The 22,466-nt window shown below is 33.1% G+C and overlaps 4 protein-coding genes across 4 annotated transcripts; 3 read left to right on the top strand and 1 right to left on the bottom strand.

Moving 5' to 3' along the window:
- Window positions 1-332: 332 nt before the first annotated feature.
- LOC107949141 (protein EXORDIUM-like 2) lies at window positions 333-1,552 on the top strand. The gene has a single exon (XM_016883870.2). The coding sequence runs from the start codon at window positions 419-421 to the stop codon at window positions 1,307-1,309; it is 891 nt and encodes a 296-aa protein (XP_016739359.2). The 5' UTR covers window positions 333-418; the 3' UTR covers window positions 1,310-1,552.
- Window positions 1,553-4,167: 2,615 nt separating this feature from the next.
- On the bottom strand, window positions 4,168-8,214 carry LOC121215958 (40S ribosomal protein S6). Its single transcript, XM_041090914.1, has 6 exons — window positions 8,073-8,214; window positions 7,896-7,960; window positions 7,633-7,690; window positions 7,423-7,531; window positions 5,129-5,401; window positions 4,168-4,573 (listed from the first exon to the last, which is right to left on the bottom strand). The coding sequence occupies exons 1-6, from the start codon at window positions 8,076-8,078 to the stop codon at window positions 4,335-4,337; spliced, it is 750 nt and encodes a 249-aa protein (XP_040946848.1). The 5' UTR covers window positions 8,079-8,214; the 3' UTR covers window positions 4,168-4,334.
- Window positions 8,215-9,443: 1,229 nt separating this feature from the next.
- On the top strand, window positions 9,444-11,282 carry LOC107898790 (14-3-3 protein 6-like). Its single transcript, NM_001326860.1, has 4 exons — window positions 9,444-9,929; window positions 10,693-10,815; window positions 10,996-11,112; window positions 11,223-11,282. Exons 1-4 carry the CDS (start codon window positions 9,444-9,446, stop codon window positions 11,280-11,282), a joined length of 786 nt encoding a protein of 261 aa, NP_001313789.1.
- Window positions 11,283-18,497: 7,215 nt separating this feature from the next.
- Window positions 18,498-21,922, top strand: LOC107898789 (bifunctional riboflavin biosynthesis protein RIBA 1, chloroplastic). The gene is made up of 8 exons (XM_016824330.2): window positions 18,498-18,706; window positions 19,220-19,404; window positions 19,480-19,595; window positions 19,681-19,902; window positions 20,098-20,420; window positions 20,534-20,663; window positions 20,936-21,232; window positions 21,498-21,922. The coding sequence occupies exons 1-8, from the start codon at window positions 18,651-18,653 to the stop codon at window positions 21,756-21,758; spliced, it is 1,590 nt and encodes a 529-aa protein (XP_016679819.1). The 5' UTR covers window positions 18,498-18,650; the 3' UTR covers window positions 21,759-21,922.
- Window positions 21,923-22,466: the final 544 nt, after the last annotated feature.

The following is a 22,466-nucleotide window of genomic DNA, read 5'->3' on the forward strand; positions in this document are numbered from 1 at the left end:
ATTGTTCGAGGTTAAACCAAGCTCTCATGTCTACAATATAATACTCACTGGACAAAAAAAGACCAAATTCTATGAAATAATAAATTATTATTACATTTTTTAAGAAAAAATAATTAAATAATTATTTAGCTTGTTAAATACAACTCCCAGTTTCCTCCATTTCCATCTACACGTCACCGTTTCAACTCCTTACATCACAGCCTGGCAAAATTCGCCCTTCCATCATCACAATCAATACCCAATCCTTTCTCTCCACGTGGCAAACCTTGACGTTGACACCTCTGCTTAGACAGCTGTCTCCCAAACACCCTCTTATAAATAACCTTCCCTCACTTCACTCCCTCATCGTTCTCAAATCTTTCCTAGCAAGCACCTCTCTTCTTAACTGTAAATTTCAAATCTCTCTTCTACCTTAAACATGGCTACTATTTACCGCCTTGCCACTCTCATGCTCTTCTGCTTTATCCAACTCAGCTTCTCCGAGTTGGTTCAAGAGCAACCCTTGGTTTTGAAGTACCACAACGGTCCACTCTTGAAAGGCAAGATCACCGTTAATCTCATCTGGTACGGCAAGTTTACACCCATCCAACGCTCCATAATCGTTGATTTCATCAACTCTTTGAGTTCCGATAAGGCCACAATGGTTCCTTCCACGTCGTCGTGGTGGAAAATTACTGAAAAGTACAAGGGTGGTTCTTCTACCTTAGCTGTAGGCAAACAAATCCTTCTCGAAAATTACCCGCTCGGTAAATTCCTTGAAAACCCACATTTATCGGCATTGGCCAGTAAGTTCAACGGCGTTGATACCATCAACGTAATCCTTACTTCCAAAGACGTTGCCGTGGAAGGGTTTTGTATGAGGTGTGGCACTCACGGGTCAACCCGGGTTGGACGTGGTCCTGTTCGTGGGACTTATATTTGGGTTGGAAACTCGGAGACTCAGTGTCCGGGTCAATGTGCTTGGCCTTTTCATCAACCTATTTACGGTCCACAAACCCCACCTTTGGTTGCTCCTAACGGAGACGTTGGAGTTGACGGGATGATTATTAATTTGGCTACGCTTTTGGGAAACACCGTTACGAACCCGTTTAACAATGGGTATTTTCAGGGTCCGGCGAATGCTCCTTTGGAAGCGGTTTCGGCTTGTACGGGGATGTTCGGTTCGGGTTCGTACCCGGGATATCCGGGTAAGGTGTTGGTGGAGAAAAGTACAGGGGCGAGTTACAATGCGAACGGGATTAATGGGAGGAAATATTTGTTGCCGGCGATGTGGGATCCTCAGACGTCAACTTGTAAGACGTTAATGTGATGGAACACGTGACGGATATCAGTGGGGAGAGAGGTGTAGACGTGGCGTTGATAAGTAGGGGGGGCTCTTTTGTACGTTGTCGTTTCGTCTGACGTGTAAATTGCTATATTTGATATAAAAAAGGGAAAATATGGTGGGGTTTGGGTTTGGGGTTGGGTATGGGGGAAGGCAGATGAGAAAAGGAAATGTGAATGTGGGGATAATATATATATAAATAAATAAAATATATGAATATTTAAAGAAGTGAAAATTTTTAAAAATGTTTTTTTTTATCTTTTTAATATTTATTGATGAGAGGATAAGGGTTAGAGGTAAAGAGGGAGGAATTTGTTTGATCTGAATGATGGAGAAAGTTGCTGGGGACATGGGGAACCATGATAATGGATGATGTTTCATTTCATAATATCTTTTACCTTAAAATTAAAATTACATAAAAGATGGACTGTAGATTACGATGCATTTAACTTATTTCTTATTTTTTTATATTATTATTATTATTATTATCATTTTCTATTAATTATAAATAAATAATATCCCAAGACAAGTAGTTTTAGATGGTAAAATATGATGATTTTCCCTAGCAAGAGTGTCACATGTTTAAAGTAGATAAAGAAACTAAAACAAATGCAAAAAAAGTTTTGGGTGTTGTGCCATTTTAAATGGGGTGAAGTTTAAGGCTTTCAGCAAAATCTAGGCTCTTGGCAGGCAGTGGAGAGAATGAAAGGTTATTTTATAGGCTTACATGAAAAATAAATTATAAAATTATGCATTTTTTATATTTTAATACACACTTAATAAAAACCAATCAATATTTATTTAAAATAAAATTATTTAAATTAAATTACAAATATAAATTTGATCTTTTTTATTTTCTCTTATATTCAACTTCTTAGTCATATATGATGATATCAAAAACCTCATGATTTCAAAATAGTAAAAATGAGGGTTTCCATTTCTACAATATTTTTTGAGTTCTTAATATTAAAAATGAAGGTTTGTTTTAGTGGCAAAGAAGGTTAAAGTTTATTTCAATACCGAAAATGAGAATTTGTTTTGATGAGAGAAATTTGAAATAGAATTTATTTTAAAATTTTGAAAATTTTTCTTTGTGGTGAAAATGGAAGGAAAATGATTAAGAGAGAATTTTTATTATTATTAAATCTCTATTCTAAATATTTGTATTTAATTAAAATACCATATATCATAATTTGGTTGATGAAAATGCTCTTTTAATAAGAGTTAACTATTAGTACCTAAAGTGGTAATGAAATAAAACTTTATATAAAAAGATAAAGTTGCATAATTTAGGTACATATTTTTCATATAAGTTTATTTTAGGTAAAAATATCGTGAAGGTTGGAGGTCGAACTGATTACATTTTATCCTATTTTACTTCAAAAATACGTAAATTAATACTTATACATTTGATCAAAGAGTAAACCGATCCTTTTTGTTAAATTTTTTTATTTATTTTTACTATTAAAAATTGACTTGACTGACAAATAAAGTTATAAATAAATAGAACGTTCGATGAACAATTCAATTTGTAAACGAACCTGAACAAAATTTTAATAACCAAACACGAATAAAACCTGTTCAACTCATTTATTGAACTTGCTCATTTATGTTCATTTAAAGCTCATTTATTATTCCATTAGTATATATTAATAAATTTATTTTGGTTTATATTTCTTATCATATAATTATTAATATATATTTGACTACTTTATATAAAAAATAATTTATATGTTTATTTATTGTTTGTTTATTATTTATGAACATGTTTGTTTAATATTCGTGAATTATGAACATTAAACAAACAAACATGAGCACATAATTTTAAATAAACAATAACAAACAAAAATTTTAAAATTCTTAACTAACATAAACTAGCTTAAAAATAAACAAACGAATATAAACAGAAGTCCGATCGTTCAAGCTCAATTCATTTACAACTTCACTATAGTTAAATGTGATATGCCATGCATACCTCATTTCAACATGTAAAAACTAATTTTTAATAATAAAATTTGATGAAACTTTTAACAAAATAACCAATTTGCTTGTCGATCTAATATACAAAAACTAATTTATCCATTTTTTAAATAAAAAAGACAAAATATAATCTAATTTTCAATTCAAGGGCCTTTATGGTACTTTTGTGGTCTACTTTATATCCAGAGATAAAAATGGGGGAATTTAAATTGGTGGTGATCAAAATTCAGCAGTTGGCAGCAGCAGCTAAGAGGGAAACCCATAGCTGTGATTTTCACTGTCACTATTACTATTTTTACCATTGTTGCTTTCAGTAGTGGATAAATAAAAGGGAGGCAGAGATGGAATTCAGGAAATATTTGAATTTCTCAATATAAAATATTTATAAAAATTTGAATATATAAAAATAATTTCATGAATACATATTTTTATATTGCATATAAAAATTGGGATTCTTCTTAATAGCAGCAAAGGGTAGAAGAGAGGAGATAGGCATGTGAATTAGGAACCTATTAAAGGACATATCAACAGGTTTCAGAAACAGTTGCAGGGACCACTTTTATCAAATTTCAGTAACAAATGTCAGAGCCTCAGTGTCAGAGGTTAAGAGCAAATCAATTATGCAAAAAACAGTTCATGCACCCATCCCGCATATCTACTATTTCATTACATGTGATGTCAACCGATCTCAGCTAAGGATGCTTGTGATATATATGATATATATATTCAGAGGCTGACATTTTCAGAGTATGAATATAGTGTAAAATCTTGGATTACATGTATGAATAGACCAATCTCTAAACCTATGGTTCTCAAAGATTGCATGCATTTAATAAAACAGAAACAACTGTAAAGAGTATGCATTAGATGAAGCAATTTAGTTATTGATAATTGTCAAAAAGATGACCTAACATAGTAGATGGAAAAATAACATTACCACATTGGATACTAAGCGATAAATTATGACAGCATATGGCACTGCAAAAAACTGGGTACTCACCAAGACCCCTTTTGGTTTATCAAAACTTATCTAAGCTGAAACAGAAGGCTTAGAAGCAGCAGAGAGCTTGGACCTCCTCTTCGCTAAACTCTCGCTACGGCGCTCCCTCTGCTCCTTCAACCTTGTGGCAAGCAGTTTCTGGTACTCAGCTGCCTCTGACTTGGCCTTGGCAATTCTTTTCTTCTTGTCAGCAATTCTAGCCCGCTTCCTCTGCAGTGTCAATGGAGTTACCAGCCTCTGGATTTTTGGGGCTTTGCTCACCTTCTTGCCTGCAGATCCCAGAAATGGCCATCAGTAATATGTCCAAGAAAAAATTTCAACTCTCACAAACTATTATGTTGTTATGACTTTTTTCAAGTACAAGTATCTAACACCCATGTCTGAGTGACATTAGCTCAGCAAGCCTCACTAATTCCAACCATGATCCAGTCTCAAATACCCAACTTCCTGCATGCTCCATGCATGACAAAATGAAATAAGAAAAGCCTTTTTAACTCCACCAAGCAGGTTGGCAATCTGGTGTGGGTGGGTAAGGCCTACAAATGCAATGCAAATAAAACTAAAAACCTAGAATATCAATCATAGGAAAAAATACAGTGGCTTCCATAGCAGGAGCCTAAACAGAATTTCAACCTATTTACTTGCACATTAAACACTATGCTACGTTCTAGAAGCTAAAATTACATTATGAGTTAAAAGAGACCATTTCACAGGAAGCAAATAACAGGAGAATGCCTAAAACCTAGCAGTAAAGAACCAAGTCTCATACATCTTGTTGCCATCTATATTAAATATCAAAGTTGAGGAAGAAAGAACAGCTTTACCAGATTTTGTGGTGAAAGTCCTCCTGTAAGTGTTGACATACTTCCGGACATCATCTTCCTTTGAAAGGTTAAAGAGCTTTCTAATCTTGGAGGCCCTCTTTGGACCTCTCATCCTAGGTTTTTCAGTGTCCGTTAGCCCAGGCAAATCATTCTCACCCTTCTTCACAATAACCAAGTTCAAAACAGAAAGGTCTTGGCTAACAATGCATCCACGAACAGACTTCCTTCTACGCTCACCATTACGTCTTCCATATCCACGGAAGCATGGGGTACCTGCTCAAGCAATACAAATGAATAAAATTTGCTTAATTGTCTTGAATTTGGATACTTTTCAACATTTCCTCTTTGCTTAATTGTCTTGGTTTTCCTCTTTTCTACTGAAGATGATGTGAAAGGGATGGGCAAATATCTATATGAAAATATACTGAGAAGGTAATGTAAAGGAGAGAAGAAGGTAACGTGATGAAGACTTCAGAAACTTCATTTTTTGGTTTCCAAAAAAGAAAGCAAGTAGCAGAGATGGTAGCCAGGTTTAAAAAATGGGAATGAAGAAGTTGACATAAAATTATTATGTTTTTCCCATGAACTATAAACATGAACTATAAACAAAATAATAAGAAAAAGGAAGTGAGGAGACCAAGTGAAACGATTCAAAAACCCCAGAGGGGTTGCTGGGAACGTCTTGTGATTTTCTTATTAGGCATCATTATTCAAGTTTCTACGGAATATCACAAATATTAATACACGAAAGAGTAACTTTGTAGATTCCATCAAGTTTTTTGGGAAATCTACGAAAGTCTCCAACACAAGAAATCTTTGTGAAATTGTCCAAAAATCAATAAATGAATGACTGATAGAACCTAACAGAAACTATTCATTCTTTTGTTTCATTCATTATTTCTTTTTCTTTTTTTCATGCTCATTACGGCTGTAAACTGCTGACAAAATGATGAGAAGTGGCCAATGGAGAGAAACAAACATAACAGAAAAAATGTTGTAGGAAAAATTAAGTCATCCTTTTGAGCCAATAGGACATCCTTGGTGACTTGGACCAAAGGCACAAAAAGACCAATCAAGATTAGCCATGTGACAATTCAGATGGGAGAGGTACCATAGCAAGGGAAGAAAGTGACAACAAATATAACAATTTTCCTAGCCAAAATTACATGTCGTTCTCGTGAACATTGTGACGTTTGTCATTGTGGCAAAAACAATTGTTCATTTGGAAATCCTTCTCTTTTCCCTTTCCATCTCTCTCCTATGTAATTTTTCCCCACATGGCTAGCCTTGATAGGGTCCTTTCATTACCCATAAACCTCATAGGTCCGTATCAACAAGGATGACAAGGCCATAGCTTCCTGTTAGCCCAAAAATGATGACTCATTTTCCCCTACAATAAATTTTCTTATCATGTATGTTTCTCCCTTGACTACTAGTCATCATTTCATTTCATCAAACTAGCAAGTGGGACCAAGTACCCTATTAATGCATCCATTTTATTTCTTAAATGACACTAAGAAACGTTCTAGCAATTAGAATCAAATAACCTTCACTTATAGTCAAATTTACATAGATGCGCCATCTAAATCACTACAGAGGCATGACCACCTTTGACTTTGAAAGTTTTGGTTTGATTTTTCTTAATTCATATTAACCTCATCTCCAAGTAAATCACTTAACACCACAAATAAATTCTTTTAAGTGCTACATCTATCCTTGCCTTCTCAAAAAGATAAAAATCCGAAGCGTGCTTCAAATTTGAATTTTACAGAAACAGGCTTCTTCTCATTCCAGCCCAGTATTCCAGTTGAATTACTTTCACCACCTTATCTCTCCATTAAACCCTTTAATAAGCCTTTGAAGTCCAAACTGTGTATGCCAAGAACGTCAATTAATCTCTCTAAGAATAGAAAAATAAAACCAAAGCCTCATATTGACAAAATCAAACTTTCGCATACTAGACAATATCATGTGTCATTATCTTCTTTTCATTCTCTTAACCTTTATAATTTGTTTATATATATTTTAACTTTTAATCTTAATTAAATTTAATGTCAAAGCTCTAAGTTCAACTCACATGATCATAACACATTTCAAAGTCTAATCTAATTACTAGATCAAATTTGATGATAAATTTGAATACAAACCTGATTGGATCAAGTTTAAGGGTTTGCCTCAGATAGCTTTGAGCCTTATAACAGGACATAATTAAGCGTACATGATATAAAAGATTTCTTAGCAACCTATTCCATCATTATTTCCACTAATTTCCGAATGCACAGTAGAAATCTTACCTCTATGAAGCAAGAGCCGAACACGACCAGGAGTCAGAACACCCTGCTTCATCGGGAATCCTTGCTTGTCGCAACCTCCCATGATCTTGAAAACATAGCCCTTGAATTCCTGTTGAAAGAGACAGAAAAGTAGAACTTCTATTAACTCGAACAGATCAATCGTTACTTCAAAAAACGAAAGTAAAATTGTAAAACGGCTAAACCACACACCTCGCCTAAAGCATCTCCAGCAACCTCCTGCGAGATCCGCTTGTCGAAAAATGCCCGACTGTCACATTAAAAATGACATCAATATCTTTAATCACAAGAGAAAATTTAAATTAAATTTCATTAACTCAACCTAACTCTTAAGATTCTGCTTTATTCGTTACCAAAAGTTCGACCTTCTCATTTCTCATTGCTTTTTTTTTCACTTTCTAGACTTTCTCAGCAAATAAACAGATTACACCTAAAGAAAACAAAATTAAACTTACAGCTTCTGGTCGTCATCGATCTCGAGCTTCTTCTGGCAACCAGTAGTCGGATTTGCGATATTAAACTGCACAACAACAAAAAAGGATGAAATAAATGGAACACACGGAATATAGTTTTAGCTCTAAAATTAAGGTTTTCATTTTTCTTTTTCGAGGATAAGGGACGGCGCTCGGTACCTTCATTTTGGGATCTGCTTTAGCTGCTGCTGCTCAAATCAGCTCAGTGTGCGAAAGAGAAAGAGACGAAACAAAATTAGGGCTTTTAATTCAACAGCGGGCGTCTCTTGGGTTTTAAATGGGCCGAATTTATCTGGGCCTTCACATGACTGAGTTTCGTTTATGATGAGTGCTGACACGGACCTAGGGTTTACAAAATCCGATCGAGACTAATCATGGATAGATCTGTCCCTGAGCCAGACAATCGTCCTGCCCAAACCTTTTATGACTCTATTCGGCTCGGATCAGCAATTTATAAAAATAAAAAATTTAAACTTAATTATAGAAATATATAAAGATTAATATTAATATATATTTTTAATATTTTATTTTTTTAAACAATAGAAAGCGAGTTGAATAAAAAATGAGTTTGGATTTGAAATTTCTGAGAATTGAGCGGTAGTTTGGATCATGGACAAGTCCAATTATAAATAGAGGTTGTAAAAATATTATCTGATGAAATCAGTTTTCAAAAGTCAAAAAATTAAAAAAAATGTAATCAAATAAAATAATATAGACAAACGATGAATACATTAGAAAAATTCAAAAAACAAAATATAGAGATGTATCACTTTCATCCATGGTTGATAATTGGATCCTAATCACGTCGTTATCAAGTCATCTGATAACAAAAATAAGTGGCATGAGATATACGTGACATGCCACGTGTCACTAGGGGTGAAGCCAAAAAATACTTTTAAGGAGGAAGCGAAATTAAATTGTAATTTTTACAATAGTAAAAAATATAATTTTATTATTTTAATAGCATATATCTTTATAATTTTTAAAGAATTAAATTAAAATGATATCATTTTTAGAAGGGTCAAAGTGTAATTTTGACTTTATTAATTTAAAATTTTAAAGCGCCTGTATGAAAATTTTTCTATTTTAATGGAGCCGGAACCCTTACCAGCCCTCTAATTATATTCTAATGTGTCACTATTTAATTACTCCATTAAATATAGTATAAAAGATGAAATATTTAATAAAAATAATCCATTTTTTTAATCTAATATACCGTACAATCTCTATGGTAATTCTAGGAATGAAATTCTCTTATTTCCATTCATAAATATGAAGTCTAAATATCTAAAAACTGTATATCAAATAATTACAAAAAAAAGCTATTAAACAACAAAGCAAAAAACAAATATAAAAAAGGTCAAAAGAGGAAGAAAAAAAAAAGGAAAAAACGAAGCCCCTTGATTGGCCCGGCATAGCTGGCTCCTTCATAAAACACACGACAATGACATTGTGAGTGAAGCTCCTTTCCCATTTCTCAAATATCAAATCCCTCGAAAAATCCTCCCCATCCAATCACCACCCGAAACCATGGCCACTCCTTCCCCACGCGAAGAAAATGTCTACATGGCCAAACTCGCCGAGCAAGCCGAGCGCTACGAGGAGATGGTCAAGTTCATGGAGAACGTCGTCTCCGCCGTCCCCGCTCCCGACGAACTCTCCGTCGAGGAACGTAACCTCCTCTCTGTCGCCTACAAGAACGTCATCGGCGCCCGCCGTGCTTCCTGGAGGATCGTCTCCTCCATCGAGCAGAAGGAGGAAGGCCGTGGCAACGCCGACCACGTCGCCGTCATCCGTGACTACAGGGCCAAGATCGAGGCCGAGTTGTCCGAGATTTGCGCTGGAATTTTGAAGCTCCTTGACGAGAAGCTTGTTCCGGCTGCTGGAAATGGGGATTCCAAGGTGTTTTATCTGAAAATGAAGGGAGATTACCATAGGTACTTGGCTGAGTTCAAGACTGGCGATGACAGGAAATCTGCTGCCGAGAATACCCTCACTGCCTATAAATCTGCTCAGGTTTGTGTGCATTTCTGTAATTTCTGGTTCGATCTTGTGAATTTGCTTGCCTTGATGTGTAATTTTAAGGTTCGGTTAAGTTTAGATTTTAATTATGATGAATACGTGCTTAAGTTTTTTTTTTTAATCTCGTTTATTTTTAGTTGCGGCATATTTGAGGGTCAATCTAAATTTTAGATCTATAGTTATAGTTATGCCCTTGATGTTTTGTGTATTTCTTACCACCGAGATCCGGATCTGCTTTCCATTGTGTAGATTGATTTCGATACATAAGTATTAGAAGACATTAATGCGTTTTGCGATAGAAATTTTATGAAAATTATCAAAAAAAAAAATGGTCTCAATAATATGACTCTTGAATTAGATTTGCATCTTAAACATTTGTATAAAATATGTTGCAAATTGCATCTCTACTATGTCTTAAGTGCATAATGAAAACCTTGTTGGAGCCTTTGTATGAATTCAATTTGTTTTGTAATTTTAGTTGCTTTGGATTATTGGCCATTTCCTGTCATGTTATTGATGCAATTCCTGTTTATGAAGATCTTTGATGCTGCACTTTTTTTCTTTGAAGTCTTTCAATCAGTTTGGGTTTTCTTTTCATAATGCTATTTTTGTTTTCTCACTTTTACATTTAAACAAAGGATTTTATATTTACTTCTCTACTTTCAAGTTTGCTAAACCAAAACATATTGTGTTTTTATCCATGGTTCTGACCTTTTATTGATGGTATCTGTATCTTTTTCTACTACTTTCTTTTCAGGACATTGCAGTAGCTGAGCTAGCCCCAACTCATCCTATCCGTTTAGGATTGGCTCTGAACTTTTCTGTCTTCTACTATGAGATCTTGAACTCTCCTGATCGTGCTTGCAGTCTTGCGAAACAGGTAGAATTACAGGACTTCAGAATTTTAGTTTAGTCTTAAGACTTATATTCATCTTGTTCATCAAAGACAGTGTAAGTATATTCTTTACATTGCAAAATCCTTTTTTGTGTTTATTTGGAGTTTGTTTATTTTGTTCTTCAAATTATATTTAGTCAAAACATGTTTTGTTTCTTTCCTCAGGCTTTTGATGAAGCCATTGCAGAGCTGGATACTCTTGGAGAGGATTCATACAAGGATAGCACTTTGATAATGCAACTTCTCCGTGATAACCTCACTTTGTGGACCTCAGACATGCAGGTTAGACCCCACATACATGCTTTTCTTTCTCGCCTCTGTATTCAACCATCCATGTATCTTCTTTTCTTGACAAATTTTTTAATTAACTGTATATATTTTCATCCATTTAGGATGATGGGACTGATGAGATCAAAGAAGCTTCCAAGCCTGAGGAAGAGAAACAACCGTGAAGTTCCCAGTCTTTGTGGTAGCATTTTACTTCTCTTCTTGTTTTTGTATGGAGAAGTTGGTTGATCCCACTCTCTCTTTAGTTACTTGCTTTTAGTTGATCAGGCCTGGATTTATGAACCTTGGAAGTAACTGCTATAAATTCCTTAGCATTTCACTGCTTATTCAATTTGAGTTGTAGCTTTCTAATTGCAGTGAGGTTATGTGCACTCTCTTTCTTGATTGTTTTCTTGACAATAAGGAAGTTAACGATTGAGATATTTCCTAAGCTAAATTTTTTAAGTTGTTTTCTTGGAATTATCTGATTCATATTTATATAGCTGTGGTATTTTATCTCTTCATGCATTGTATTTTGTCTTTTTTCTTTGTCATTGCCCATTTAAATGATCGATGCCGATATATCTAGCTTGCTTTAACCTTGTATGTTTATCTCAAGATATTAGTACAGTAGTTTTTAATACAACTGCTGATTGCATCAAATCGATTATTGCAATATTTTTATTAGTTGAATGTATGCAATTTAAGGTGCATATCTAAAGATGATTTTCCAAAGCTGCTTGATTTTGGGTTTCTGCTTCTGTTGCATAGGGTAATCAACAACGGTTTGATTATTGTAGTAGAGCCTTGTAGTGCGATGAATAACCTTGGTTTATAGTATCTTATTTGCTCCATGTCTTGAAAGTGGAGATCCCACGTGGCTAGTTTTTGCAAACATTGTTGTCTCTCTTTGATTTTGCCAACAATTGGATTGACTCAGCTTCATTTTTGGTTGCAATTCACCAAGATAGTAGTTCTTAAATTTTCTGGTTAGGAGTAGAAATAATCCCATTGCTAAGTTGTAAGTTTTGTTCGAGTCCACCCGCACCAGCTGTTTCTGTGATCATCATTAATATATTAGAAATAAGGCAAGCCTGAAACTGCAATTGAATTAGACAACTCTCGTACTTATGAGAGAATGAGTCACCAGGTCGACGATGGATGGATCGAAATTCAAGGCCTACAGAAAAAGCCTATACCCTGATGGTTAAGGGGCCTAAGACAACACCGTCAAATGAATGACCTATAGAAAAGCCTATGCTTGGGGTAAGGAGCATAAGATGACATGGTTGAATGTATCCAAGGAGTTGCCAAAGGGGCTCAAGACAATACGGTGAAATGTATGTATGGTGATGTTGGGTTATTTCGATAAAAATTGAGATGAAGAAAGGAATGGATTTTGGCTCCTTGGAAAGAAATAATAGCTACCTACAGTTTTTAATAAGACAATGGCAATCCATTTATTAAAAGAAAATTTTCAATCAACAGCCTTTTCTTGGTATCGGATTTGATAGTGTTTTGATACCATGCTTAGCAAAATGTTGAAATCGTACACACTTTGACTATTATCTAGATATAAATGCCCGCACTTCCGTTGTGGAGATTTTATCAGATCTAAAATAATCTTTTAAAATACGGGGTGATAACTATTTTTATTTTTAATAATTTTAAAATTATTAATTAATTAATTTATGATGTGAATCAAATATAAATTCTATTTTGATACGGTCAATTAGCTTATTATTGGATGTGAAATGAATATGCATGATAGGAAATAATATAAAAATAACACTACATAATTATCATTATTATTAGTACGACAAAATTTACATAATATATAAATTTTAAATACCATTGTGATAGTGGAAAATAAAATGATGAGATATGATATAAATTTGAGAGTTATTTTAATAATGTTAATTATACTTGTAATTTGGATATATAATTTAAATCTAATCATGGGTCGGGTCATCTGTTCAGGTTTGGGTATATAAGACTGTTTTCTAAATATGCAGGGCTTCGGGTTCAACCTCGGTCAGACTCGAATCTATTTAATTTTTTTTTCTGTTGCTGTTTTGCTGCTTAGAGGTGTCTATGGGTCGGGTTGAGCCCAACCAAAATTTTATGCTCGTTTGCTAGGCTTGACCCAAAAAATGAGCCTAAAATTTTGTCCAAGTTCGACCTGGATAAAAAATGCTAAACTCCGAGCCGAGCCAAGCACGACCCGCCTGTATTATTTTTATATTATTTTTTAAAAATATAGTACATCAAAATACTAAAAACATTAAAATAAATGTTTCCCAACAAATTGAAAATAAATTTAAAAAAATATGTATACTTAAATAACACTAAGATAGGTGCAACTTAACAAGCAAATGCCTCTAAAATAGTAACAAGATTAACAATAAAACAAGAGTTATACAATATCCAAATAATAACAACAAAATAGTAGCAACAAAATTGTGAAATTGTAGCAAAATAGTGAAAATAGCAACAAGATAATAAAAAAAACAGCAAAAAAGCAGTAAAAAAATAGTAGTTTTTGTTTTTGCATATTCGGGTCGGGTCAGGCCAAAAAAGCTTTACCTGAGGCCGGACTCATTTTTAAATGGGCCTTATTTTTTTTGCCCAAGCCCATTTTTCGGGCCTATATTTTTACCCAAACCCTCCTACTCTTCGAGCGAGCCTTCGGGGACAGGTTTATTTGTTGCCATTTTGTTATTATATTGCTACCATTTTGTTGTTATCGATTGGAAATTATATAACTACTGTTTTATTGTTAATTTTGCTACTATTTTAGAGGCATTTTACTTGCTAAGTTGCAATTATCTTAGTATTATTTAAGTATAAAGACTTTTTTTAATGTATTTTCAATTTGTTGAGAAACATTTATTTTAATATTTTTCATATATTTGATGTATTATATTTTTTAAATTTATTTTTATATAAAAAATTAATATGAGTGGACCGGATCATACTCAATTTAACATTTTTTTTTCTGGATTGGGCTTGAATTTTAGGTTAGGAACATAAAATAAAATAAAATACGGTATAAAATTAATATAAATGTAACACAAACATGTAAAACTGAACTGAAATAACTTATAAACTTAGACAAAATTATTATTAAATAATCACCAACTCGGTAGGGAAATTACGAAAATGTTTTTCATAATTAAAATAAGTTATATTATTCAAGTATATTTTAATCTTTTCATCTTAAAAAAGAAATCGATAAAAAATATGCAACTTGCATGATTTTAACCCGTACCAATTATTGGATTAATAAAACCTTAATTTTACTATTCAACCAAAGCTTGATTTTAATGTATTTTATACATTTTTTTTATTTTAATATATTTTGTATATCTATATTTACTATTAATAAAACCCAGATTAAGTTGATGTCATGAGTTATTCAGGTATCAACTCGGTGAAGAAATTATAAAAATATCCTTCTGTAATTGAAATAAGTCATATTATTTAAGAGTATTTTAATCTTTTTATTTTAACAAAAGCCGTGCTCACAACTAAGAAACAAATTTAAATTAATTACTATTACTAAATCTATTTAAATAATAAAAGCAAATTAAACTTTTAGTAATTTATTCCAATATGTAATTGGAAGTCATTAAAATTTTAACTTATCCCTATTTAAAATAGGTGTTTAATAGGCTATAATAATATCTAGATTATATTCAAGAAAATTTATTATAAAATTTTAAGCTCTTGTTGGAGAAACAAACTATTGTATTTGCTTCACATTTGCGACAGAGGCGCTAGCGATGGTGCACAGGCTATAGTTTGCTATTATCTAAGGCTTTTGATATCAGTTATTTCAAAGCTAAACTCGTAGAAAACTAACTTATCAGAAATAAACTTGTTTACTTGAGATGCGAAGACTCTTGGAAAGCTTCATTTCTTGTTGATTCGCATTCATCGCCAGAATTGGTAACCAAACTGCACATGCAATGACATTGGAGGAGATGCTTAGACAAGGGGAGGCTTTCTGGGCAGATGATGTAATGTCACCGGCCTTGAATCGTGTTGCAACCAGTCGTCGATGTATGGACCCACCTTGATGATCAGTTATGTATGCGAAGTTTTTGTGGAATCATCTTTAATATGTTTTCCCCGTTTATTTTCTGGTTTTCTTCAACATTTTATGATGCTTGACAAGGAGATTGGCACCGATTAAGCTCAAGAGAGGGGATGACCGGTTCATTTCTCTACAATTTCTTTTGTTATTGAATGCTATTTTATTTTTCGATCTTTTCAGATTCTGTTTTCAAGAATTCTAAATTTATTTTGTACCCATCTCTTTTCCTTAATAAATTCAATTGACTGCTATTATTAAAAAATACATAAATTAAAACAATACTAACGTAAGCCTATGAGATTAGCTTGTACTCAAATATATAATAAAAATAACAACTAAATTGCATAAGTCAATTAAAATATCTATCATACCTTCTTATCAAATTAGTGTTACGGTTGATATCGATTGCCACAAATGACTTATATTAAGGGTGGGTTTACATGGGTAATAAGGTTTAGGGTGCGGTGCCTTTAACTTATTTTTATCTCGTGTTACAATATCGCTACAATATTTAATCTCACCATCACTGCTGTTTTTACATTAACCACAAGTAAATGTACCGCCCATCCAAACTCATTTACACCATATCAATGATCTAACACCCAAAATTATGGATGATTGACAAGAAATTGTCCCTTCACTTTAAATGGTGGTGCATAGTAGACCTGTCCATGGGCCGGGTAAAAATATAGGCCTGAAATATGGGCTTGGGCAAAAAAACAAGTCCCGTTTAAAAAATGGGTCGGGCCACAGGCACCACTTTTTTAGCCCGGCCCGGCCCGAATATAATAAATATATATTTTTTTATTTTTTTTAGATTTTAAAAGACTTTTAAAATATTTTTTTTTATTTTTTATTTTTAAAATATTTTTTTTAATATTTATTAAAAAATGGGCCGGGCCGGGCCGGGCTCGAGCTTATGATATTTTCTTGAGCCGGGCCTAGGCAAAATTTTAGGCCCATATTTCGGGGCGAGGCCGGGCCAAAAATTTTTTCCGGGCCCGGCCCGGCCCATGGACAGGTCTAGTGCATAGTATGACTCCTGTGGTACATCTTATTCTAAGTATGGATGATTGATAAGAAATTGACCATTCACTTTTAAATAGTGGTGCATAGTGCAACTCTTGTAGCGTATATGATTTGATTCATAACCCTTTCGAGCATGCACAATTTATAGGCTGGTTGAGATGCTTCGCCATTTCATACGTACAATATTTGTGATTTAAGGTTTTTACAATCGTGTTCATAAAGTGTTTAAAATAATAATAAAAATTATTATTATGTTGATAACGTGTTATTAAATAAAAGACTGGAAAAAATATAAGAGCAAAAGAAAACGTATTTTTATCGATCAATGAGCATGTTTAGAAGGCTTCTTCAAAATTTATATTTATAGACACAACAAGTATAAATGAAATGAAGCTCTACTTCTAATGAATATTAGAGTCCTGAAATATATCAAACTTATATTGATCTTTATGGGCATCCACCTATAATGTGATTGTTCAAAAAATTATGTAATGTTATTATATTTGTGAAGATATTATTATTCGGCTAAATGCTCAAATTGAAACACAACCTTTCGAATTACTCACACGTGGGCCAAATATTTTAAAATGATCATATAAATACCATTTTTTTTATGAAATTACGTAAATAAGTGCTTTTCAAATGTCGAAAGTCAGGTTTGAGAATATGTTTTTATTTTTTTTCTCTTTTTTTTAAATAATATGAGATTCTATTGTCACGTATCCTATTAGCATTTACCCAATTTTTTACTGTAAACTTGATCGAATTGTGTAAAAAGTCTTTATTTGAACATTTTCATAAAAGTTTGGTTTTTAATATGATCATTTTGAAGGGTTTGATCTTTATGTGATTAAACCTCAAAAAATTTGGATCATAATTAATAAGAGATTTGACCCTCGTACGAGTAATTCTATTACGTAATAATAACTTAGATTGATATGATAGAGATATCAAATTGATCCAAAAATTCACATACATGATAAGTACAAATATCTTATTAATTTTAACGACTGAATTGTTAAAATTTAATTATATAAAAAATAAAAAATATAAAACCAATTAAATTTTATACAAGTGGATCTCCTATTCTTATATCACATAAAGATTATCATTCATCTAAATTCCCTAAATATAGAAAATGTCTTTTTCATAATATTTTTATTTAATTTAAATATAAAAAAATTCACTCAAAATTTCTAATAAAACATTTCTTAAGGAAACCTTGGGTTTTTTTACAGAAATAATATAAAAATAAATAAATAATTACCAAAACGGGACATGTAAGAAATTATTTATGAAAATGAGTATTTTTAGTCATTTCCGCTCACTTTTTCCTCAATCATTAGACCATCATTAGTATTTAAACCTTTTTATTGGTGCCGCCCACTTTTTCCCAATCATTAGATCATCATTAGTGACACTAATGTATATTTTTTTGAAAATATTAATATTTTCACAAGTATACACCATGGAAGAAAAAAATTTTAAGTGAGTGTCGCGGACACATCCGCGACACTTCTGTCACAAAAACAAAGAGTTGAAGTAAAAAAAAAATTCATTAAAAAAAAGAAACCTGTCACTTAGCAAATCTTTTAAAGCAGTAGGGGGACCATTATCCCCCACTTATCATAAAAAAGAAAGAAAAGTAAATTAGGGGTAAAGCCAAAAATTATTTTTAGGGTTAAAATTAAATTATAATTTTTATGATAGTAAAAATATAATTTTATAATTTTAATAATTTATATCTTTTTTATTTTTAAAAGATTAAATTAAAATTTTATATTTTTAGTTGGGTTAAAGTTTAAATTTACTTTTATTAACTTAAAATTTTAAAAATTTTAAAAGGTCTAAATGAAAAAATTTTCATTTTAAAAGGATCAGACAACCCCTAACTATCTGCCGAAATAAATGATAGTGTCTAAAGTTTTCATGAAAAATTTTTTTTAATTCAAAAAGGTTTTTTCTTTCATTTTTTTATTGTATATATTTATAAAAATATACATTGATGTCGTTTGACACAATCACGCCACAATAAATTTTCTTTTAAATATTATTGATAATTTAATGATCGAGGGAAAGTAGAGTGATACCTACGAGAATTTTCATAAATAATATATTACCAGTTCTATTTTGATAATTATTTATTTATTTTATATCATTTCTGTAAAAAAAACCGGAAAATTTGTTTTTAACATATTTCCTCCAATATTTTATTAACTAAAAATGAGAAAAATGAAATAAATAAATAAATAAAGTCCTACCATACCGAAGTGCTGTTGGTAGCTCACCCGCGGGTGATATATATATCTCATCCGTCGTCATCTCCACTATCCTTTCATTTCGCTTCCTCTGCCTTTTTCAAATTTACAATTGCAACATCAAATTCCCACATATTAGGAATTTCCAGCGTCTTCTCTCACTGTTCATGGCTTCTTGGAACGTTTCTTCTCCTTCTTCAACTGCATCACTTTCTCGTCCTCGGTAACCTTTTTCTTCTCTTTTTCTTTAATGGGATCCTTTCGTTTAACTGAATTTTCGTTTGGGTTTTCTTTGTTTTTCGCTTTTCGTGTACAATTCGATTTTCCTTCATGACTTTCTAACTTCTAATGTATATAGTTTTAACGATCAATGGTTCCATTTCGACCTTATATAAACGCTGTGGTTTACTTAAGATTCAGTGACCCAAAGTTACGCCTTGGCTGGTAAGCAATATGGCGGTTTTATTTAAATGAATTTTTAAAAAAATTTCGAATGATGAAATCTGGTTTGTGTTTGGTTGAATAGAAAAAGCTAGAATTAGATGCAAATGCTATATAGGCTTGTTTCTTTATGTTTCTATTTTCACATTTGATTAATTTCATAAGCAAATTATCAAAACATTACACATAATTTTTATATATATTTAAGGGTTTTGTTTATTGTCAAATTAAATGCTAGGAAATGGGAGGTTTTTTTATTACACAGTACCGTTTGATTGTATGAATTTCTGTGTAGGGCATCAAAAAGCTTCCAATCCTTTAATGGACTACACAGAACAAATCTAGTCTTCGCTAATGGCTACGCATCCGGTTTAGCCTTTGTGCGTTTCGGTGGTAGATTGTCGTCCGTTATTAAAAGTGTTGGCAAAACTAGAGCTGCGGTTCAATCGGGAGAAGGCGAAAATGTTGTCTCCACAAATGGTAATCTCTTTAGTTATAAATCAGTTAGGATTGAAGCATAACAAGATGATATAATGTTTCAAAATGTTGCTGCAGATGCCGTTTCTATAAGTAACGGTTTTCCTGTTGATAACGATGAATTCAATTTGGACCGCGCGACTGAAGGTTTTGCTTCCATTCCTGAGGCAATCGAGGATATTCGCCAAGGGAAGGTTAGTTTTTTTTCTCTGTAGGATGCTTTTTTTGTTCCATTGAGCTCTAGTTTAACTTTTAGTAACCAGAAATTAACTTTTACAGATGGTAGTGGTTGTAGACGATGAGGATAGAGAAAACGAAGGAGATCTTATAATGGCAGCACAGTTGGTGACACCTGAAGCTATGGCATTTATCGTGAAGCATGGAACCGGGATAGTTTGTGTGAGCATGAAAGAGGAGGATCTAGAGAGGTTGAATCTTCCTTTAATGGTGAACCAAAGGGAAAATGAAGAGAAACTCTGTACTGCATTCACGGTTACAGTGGTATGTTGTTTTGTCTGATATTCATAAACCTGATACAATGGATTATTTTGGAAAAAAAGTTTGTATTTATGATGTTGATAAGCTTAAAATATGAATTTTGGAGAAATATTTTATGATAGTTTGAACAAAGTATGATTACGGGTCAAAATTTCCGATGATTCTCCGTTTTTGTGTTGAATGAAAACTGATTTGCAGGATGCAAAACATGGCACTACAACTGGTGTGTCAGCACATGATAGAGCAACGACGATATTGGCCCTAGCTTCTAAAGATTCCAAACCCGAGGATTTCAACCGCCCAGGTCACATTTTCCCACTGAAGTACAGAGAAGGTGGTGTTCTAAAAAGAGCTGGTCATACCGAAGCTTCAGTTGATCTTGCAATGCTAGCCGGACTGGACCCTGTTGCGATTCTCTGTGAGATCGTAGATGATGATGGATCCATGGCTCGATTGCCAAAGCTTCGTCAATTTGCTGAACAGGAGAACTTGAAAATTGTATCCATTGCTGATTTAATTAGGTAAACTAATGACTATCATATGCACAGAGATTTGCTTTCGACTTATTTTTCATGGATCCTGTGGTTAAGTTACCTCGATGAAGTAAACTAGTAACGCTGCTTATGATCGACAGGTATCGGAGAAAGAGGGATAAATTAGTCGATCATGCCGGTGCTGCACTGATACCGACAATGTGGGGGCCATTCACGGCTTCTTGTTACAGGTCACAAATAGATGGGATTGAGCATATTGCAATGGTTAAGGTGAAGATAAGTCGGAATTCTTATTGCTAGTTTCAGTTTCTTATGTTTCTGATTTACCGTAATATTCATTGCGAACTCTCTCTTTCTTTATGTATTTGTATTGTGGTTAATTAAGTTGGAAATGTTTTGATTTATTTTAAGGACACTTCTATTGTTTTTCCATAAATATCGAGGGTTGTGCCGTTCTGTATATTTCATTTGGACTAATTTTATTGGATTAAAAGCATTTATGATGAAGAAAATGGTATGATTCTTTTCTACGGTTCAAACAGGGTGAGATCGGAGATGGACAAGATATTCTCGTGAGGGTTCACTCTGAATGCCTCACAGGAGATATATTTGGATCAGCTAGATGTGACTGTGGGAATCAGCTTAGCCTTGCAATGAGGCAGATTGAGGAGGCTGGTCGGGGTGTTTTAGTATACCTGCGGGGACATGAAGGCAGGGGCATTGGTTTAGGCCACAAGCTTCGTGCCTATACTCTTCAGGATGCTGGTCGTGATACAGTAGAAGCAAATGTTGAGCTTGGGTTGCCTGTTGATTCTAGAGAATACGGCATTGGTGCACAGGTATTCCTCTTTGAAACATTGCTAAATTAATTCATAATTCAGTTACATTCCGAAGGTTCATTTGTTGGTACATTGGTAATAATTTTCCAATCCGAATAGCTCCCTCTTCCCCTTTCTCTTGAAATACCCATATCTTACATTCGTGTAAAGGATCGCGGCTTGCTTAAAGGCTTTAGCTTTCACCGAATGACTGGTTCATCTTTGTGTTTTCTTTGTACTTTACAACGAAGTTTGTCTAACTCTAACCTTCGGTTCTTTCTTTCAGATACTTAGGGATCTGGGTGTGCGAACAATGAAGCTTATGACGAACAATCCTGCTAAATACAGTGGACTTAAGGGTTACGGATTAGCAATTGCAGGTCGGGTTCCACTACTATCACCTATTACAAAGGACAACAAGCGGTACTTGGCGACCAAACGAGCTAAAATGGGCCATGTATACGACTTCACTAGCAGAATGAATAGTGTTATCATTGGCGGCAATGGTAACACAACTTCCGCAGTGGATGCTGTGTCTGAATCTTAGGATCCAGTCACTTCCGACTTGGCTTTCAATGCTGGTAACATTCCGACAGGATCACCTTATTACATGATAATAGTATGAATAGGACATGATGTATGAAATTGGTTAAAAATGCAAAGATTTATGCTTAACATTTAATGTTAAAATTTATGGAATTTCTTTTTTAATATTGGGGATGAACCACCTATTCCTTTTTCTTTTTCATATAATGTAAATTAAGGCATATAAATAAATAAAGCCTGATCAGTTGTTAAGCTTTTGAATCATGTTCCAAATTCAATTTTATATAAATAAATAAAGTCTTTTGGTATATAGCGACTATTTTGTAGTTTTTTGAAGTTAAATAATTAAAATACGAACTTACTTATATAATATAGCGACCTTGGATATAGTTTATCTTTAATATTACTATTATAACACAACTAGATTACTAATAATATAGCAACCTTGGAAGTAGTTTACTTTTAATATTACTATTATAGCACAACTAGATTAATATTTGAAATATATCTAGGCATTATTGAGTGTACGAAGTAAAGTTGTACATAAACAAAACGATAAATGAACAGTTCAGTTTTTATTTATTTACTAAGCTAAATAAAAAGAGTATAAACAAAATTTTGAGACTCGTTTATTAAACTAACTGAATACATACAAAGCTAGTTTAGTTTATGTTTGTTTAAAAAATCATTTAAAGCTCATTTATTATTT

This window comes from Gossypium hirsutum, chromosome D04 (genome assembly GCF_007990345.1).
Source record: "Gossypium hirsutum isolate 1008001.06 chromosome D04, Gossypium_hirsutum_v2.1, whole genome shotgun sequence".
NCBI classification, from domain to species: domain Eukaryota; kingdom Viridiplantae; phylum Streptophyta; class Magnoliopsida; order Malvales; family Malvaceae; genus Gossypium; species Gossypium hirsutum.

Excerpts from the sequence above, each read along its gene's own strand:
- LOC107949141 (XM_016883870.2), top strand. The coding sequence starts at position 419 with ATGGCTACTATTTACCGCCTTGCCACTCTCATGCTCTTCTGCTTTATC.
- LOC121215958 (XM_041090914.1), bottom strand. Across the intron at positions 7,691-7,895 it reads ATCGATGACGACCAGAAGCT|TCGGGCATTTTTCGACAAGC; the intron begins GTAAGTTTAATT and ends TTAATGTGACAG. Across the intron at positions 5,402-7,422 it reads TCGGCTCTTGCTTCATAGAG|GTACCCCATGCTTCCGTGGA; the intron begins GTAAGATTTCTA and ends TTGCTTGAGCAG.
- LOC107898790 (NM_001326860.1), top strand. The coding sequence starts at position 9,444 with ATGGCCACTCCTTCCCCACGCGAAGAAAATGTCTACATGGCCAAACTC. Across the intron at positions 9,930-10,692 it reads CTGCCTATAAATCTGCTCAG|GACATTGCAGTAGCTGAGCT; the intron begins GTTTGTGTGCAT and ends CTTTCTTTTCAG. Across the intron at positions 11,113-11,222 it reads TGTGGACCTCAGACATGCAG|GATGATGGGACTGATGAGAT; the intron begins GTTAGACCCCAC and ends TCATCCATTTAG.
- LOC107898789 (XM_016824330.2), top strand. The coding sequence starts at position 18,651 with ATGGCTTCTTGGAACGTTTCTTCTCCTTCTTCAACTGCATCACTTTCT. Across the intron at positions 19,596-19,680 it reads AGGATATTCGCCAAGGGAAG|ATGGTAGTGGTTGTAGACGA; the intron begins GTTAGTTTTTTT and ends TAACTTTTACAG. Across the intron at positions 20,421-20,533 it reads TCCATTGCTGATTTAATTAG|GTATCGGAGAAAGAGGGATA; the intron begins GTAAACTAATGA and ends TATGATCGACAG.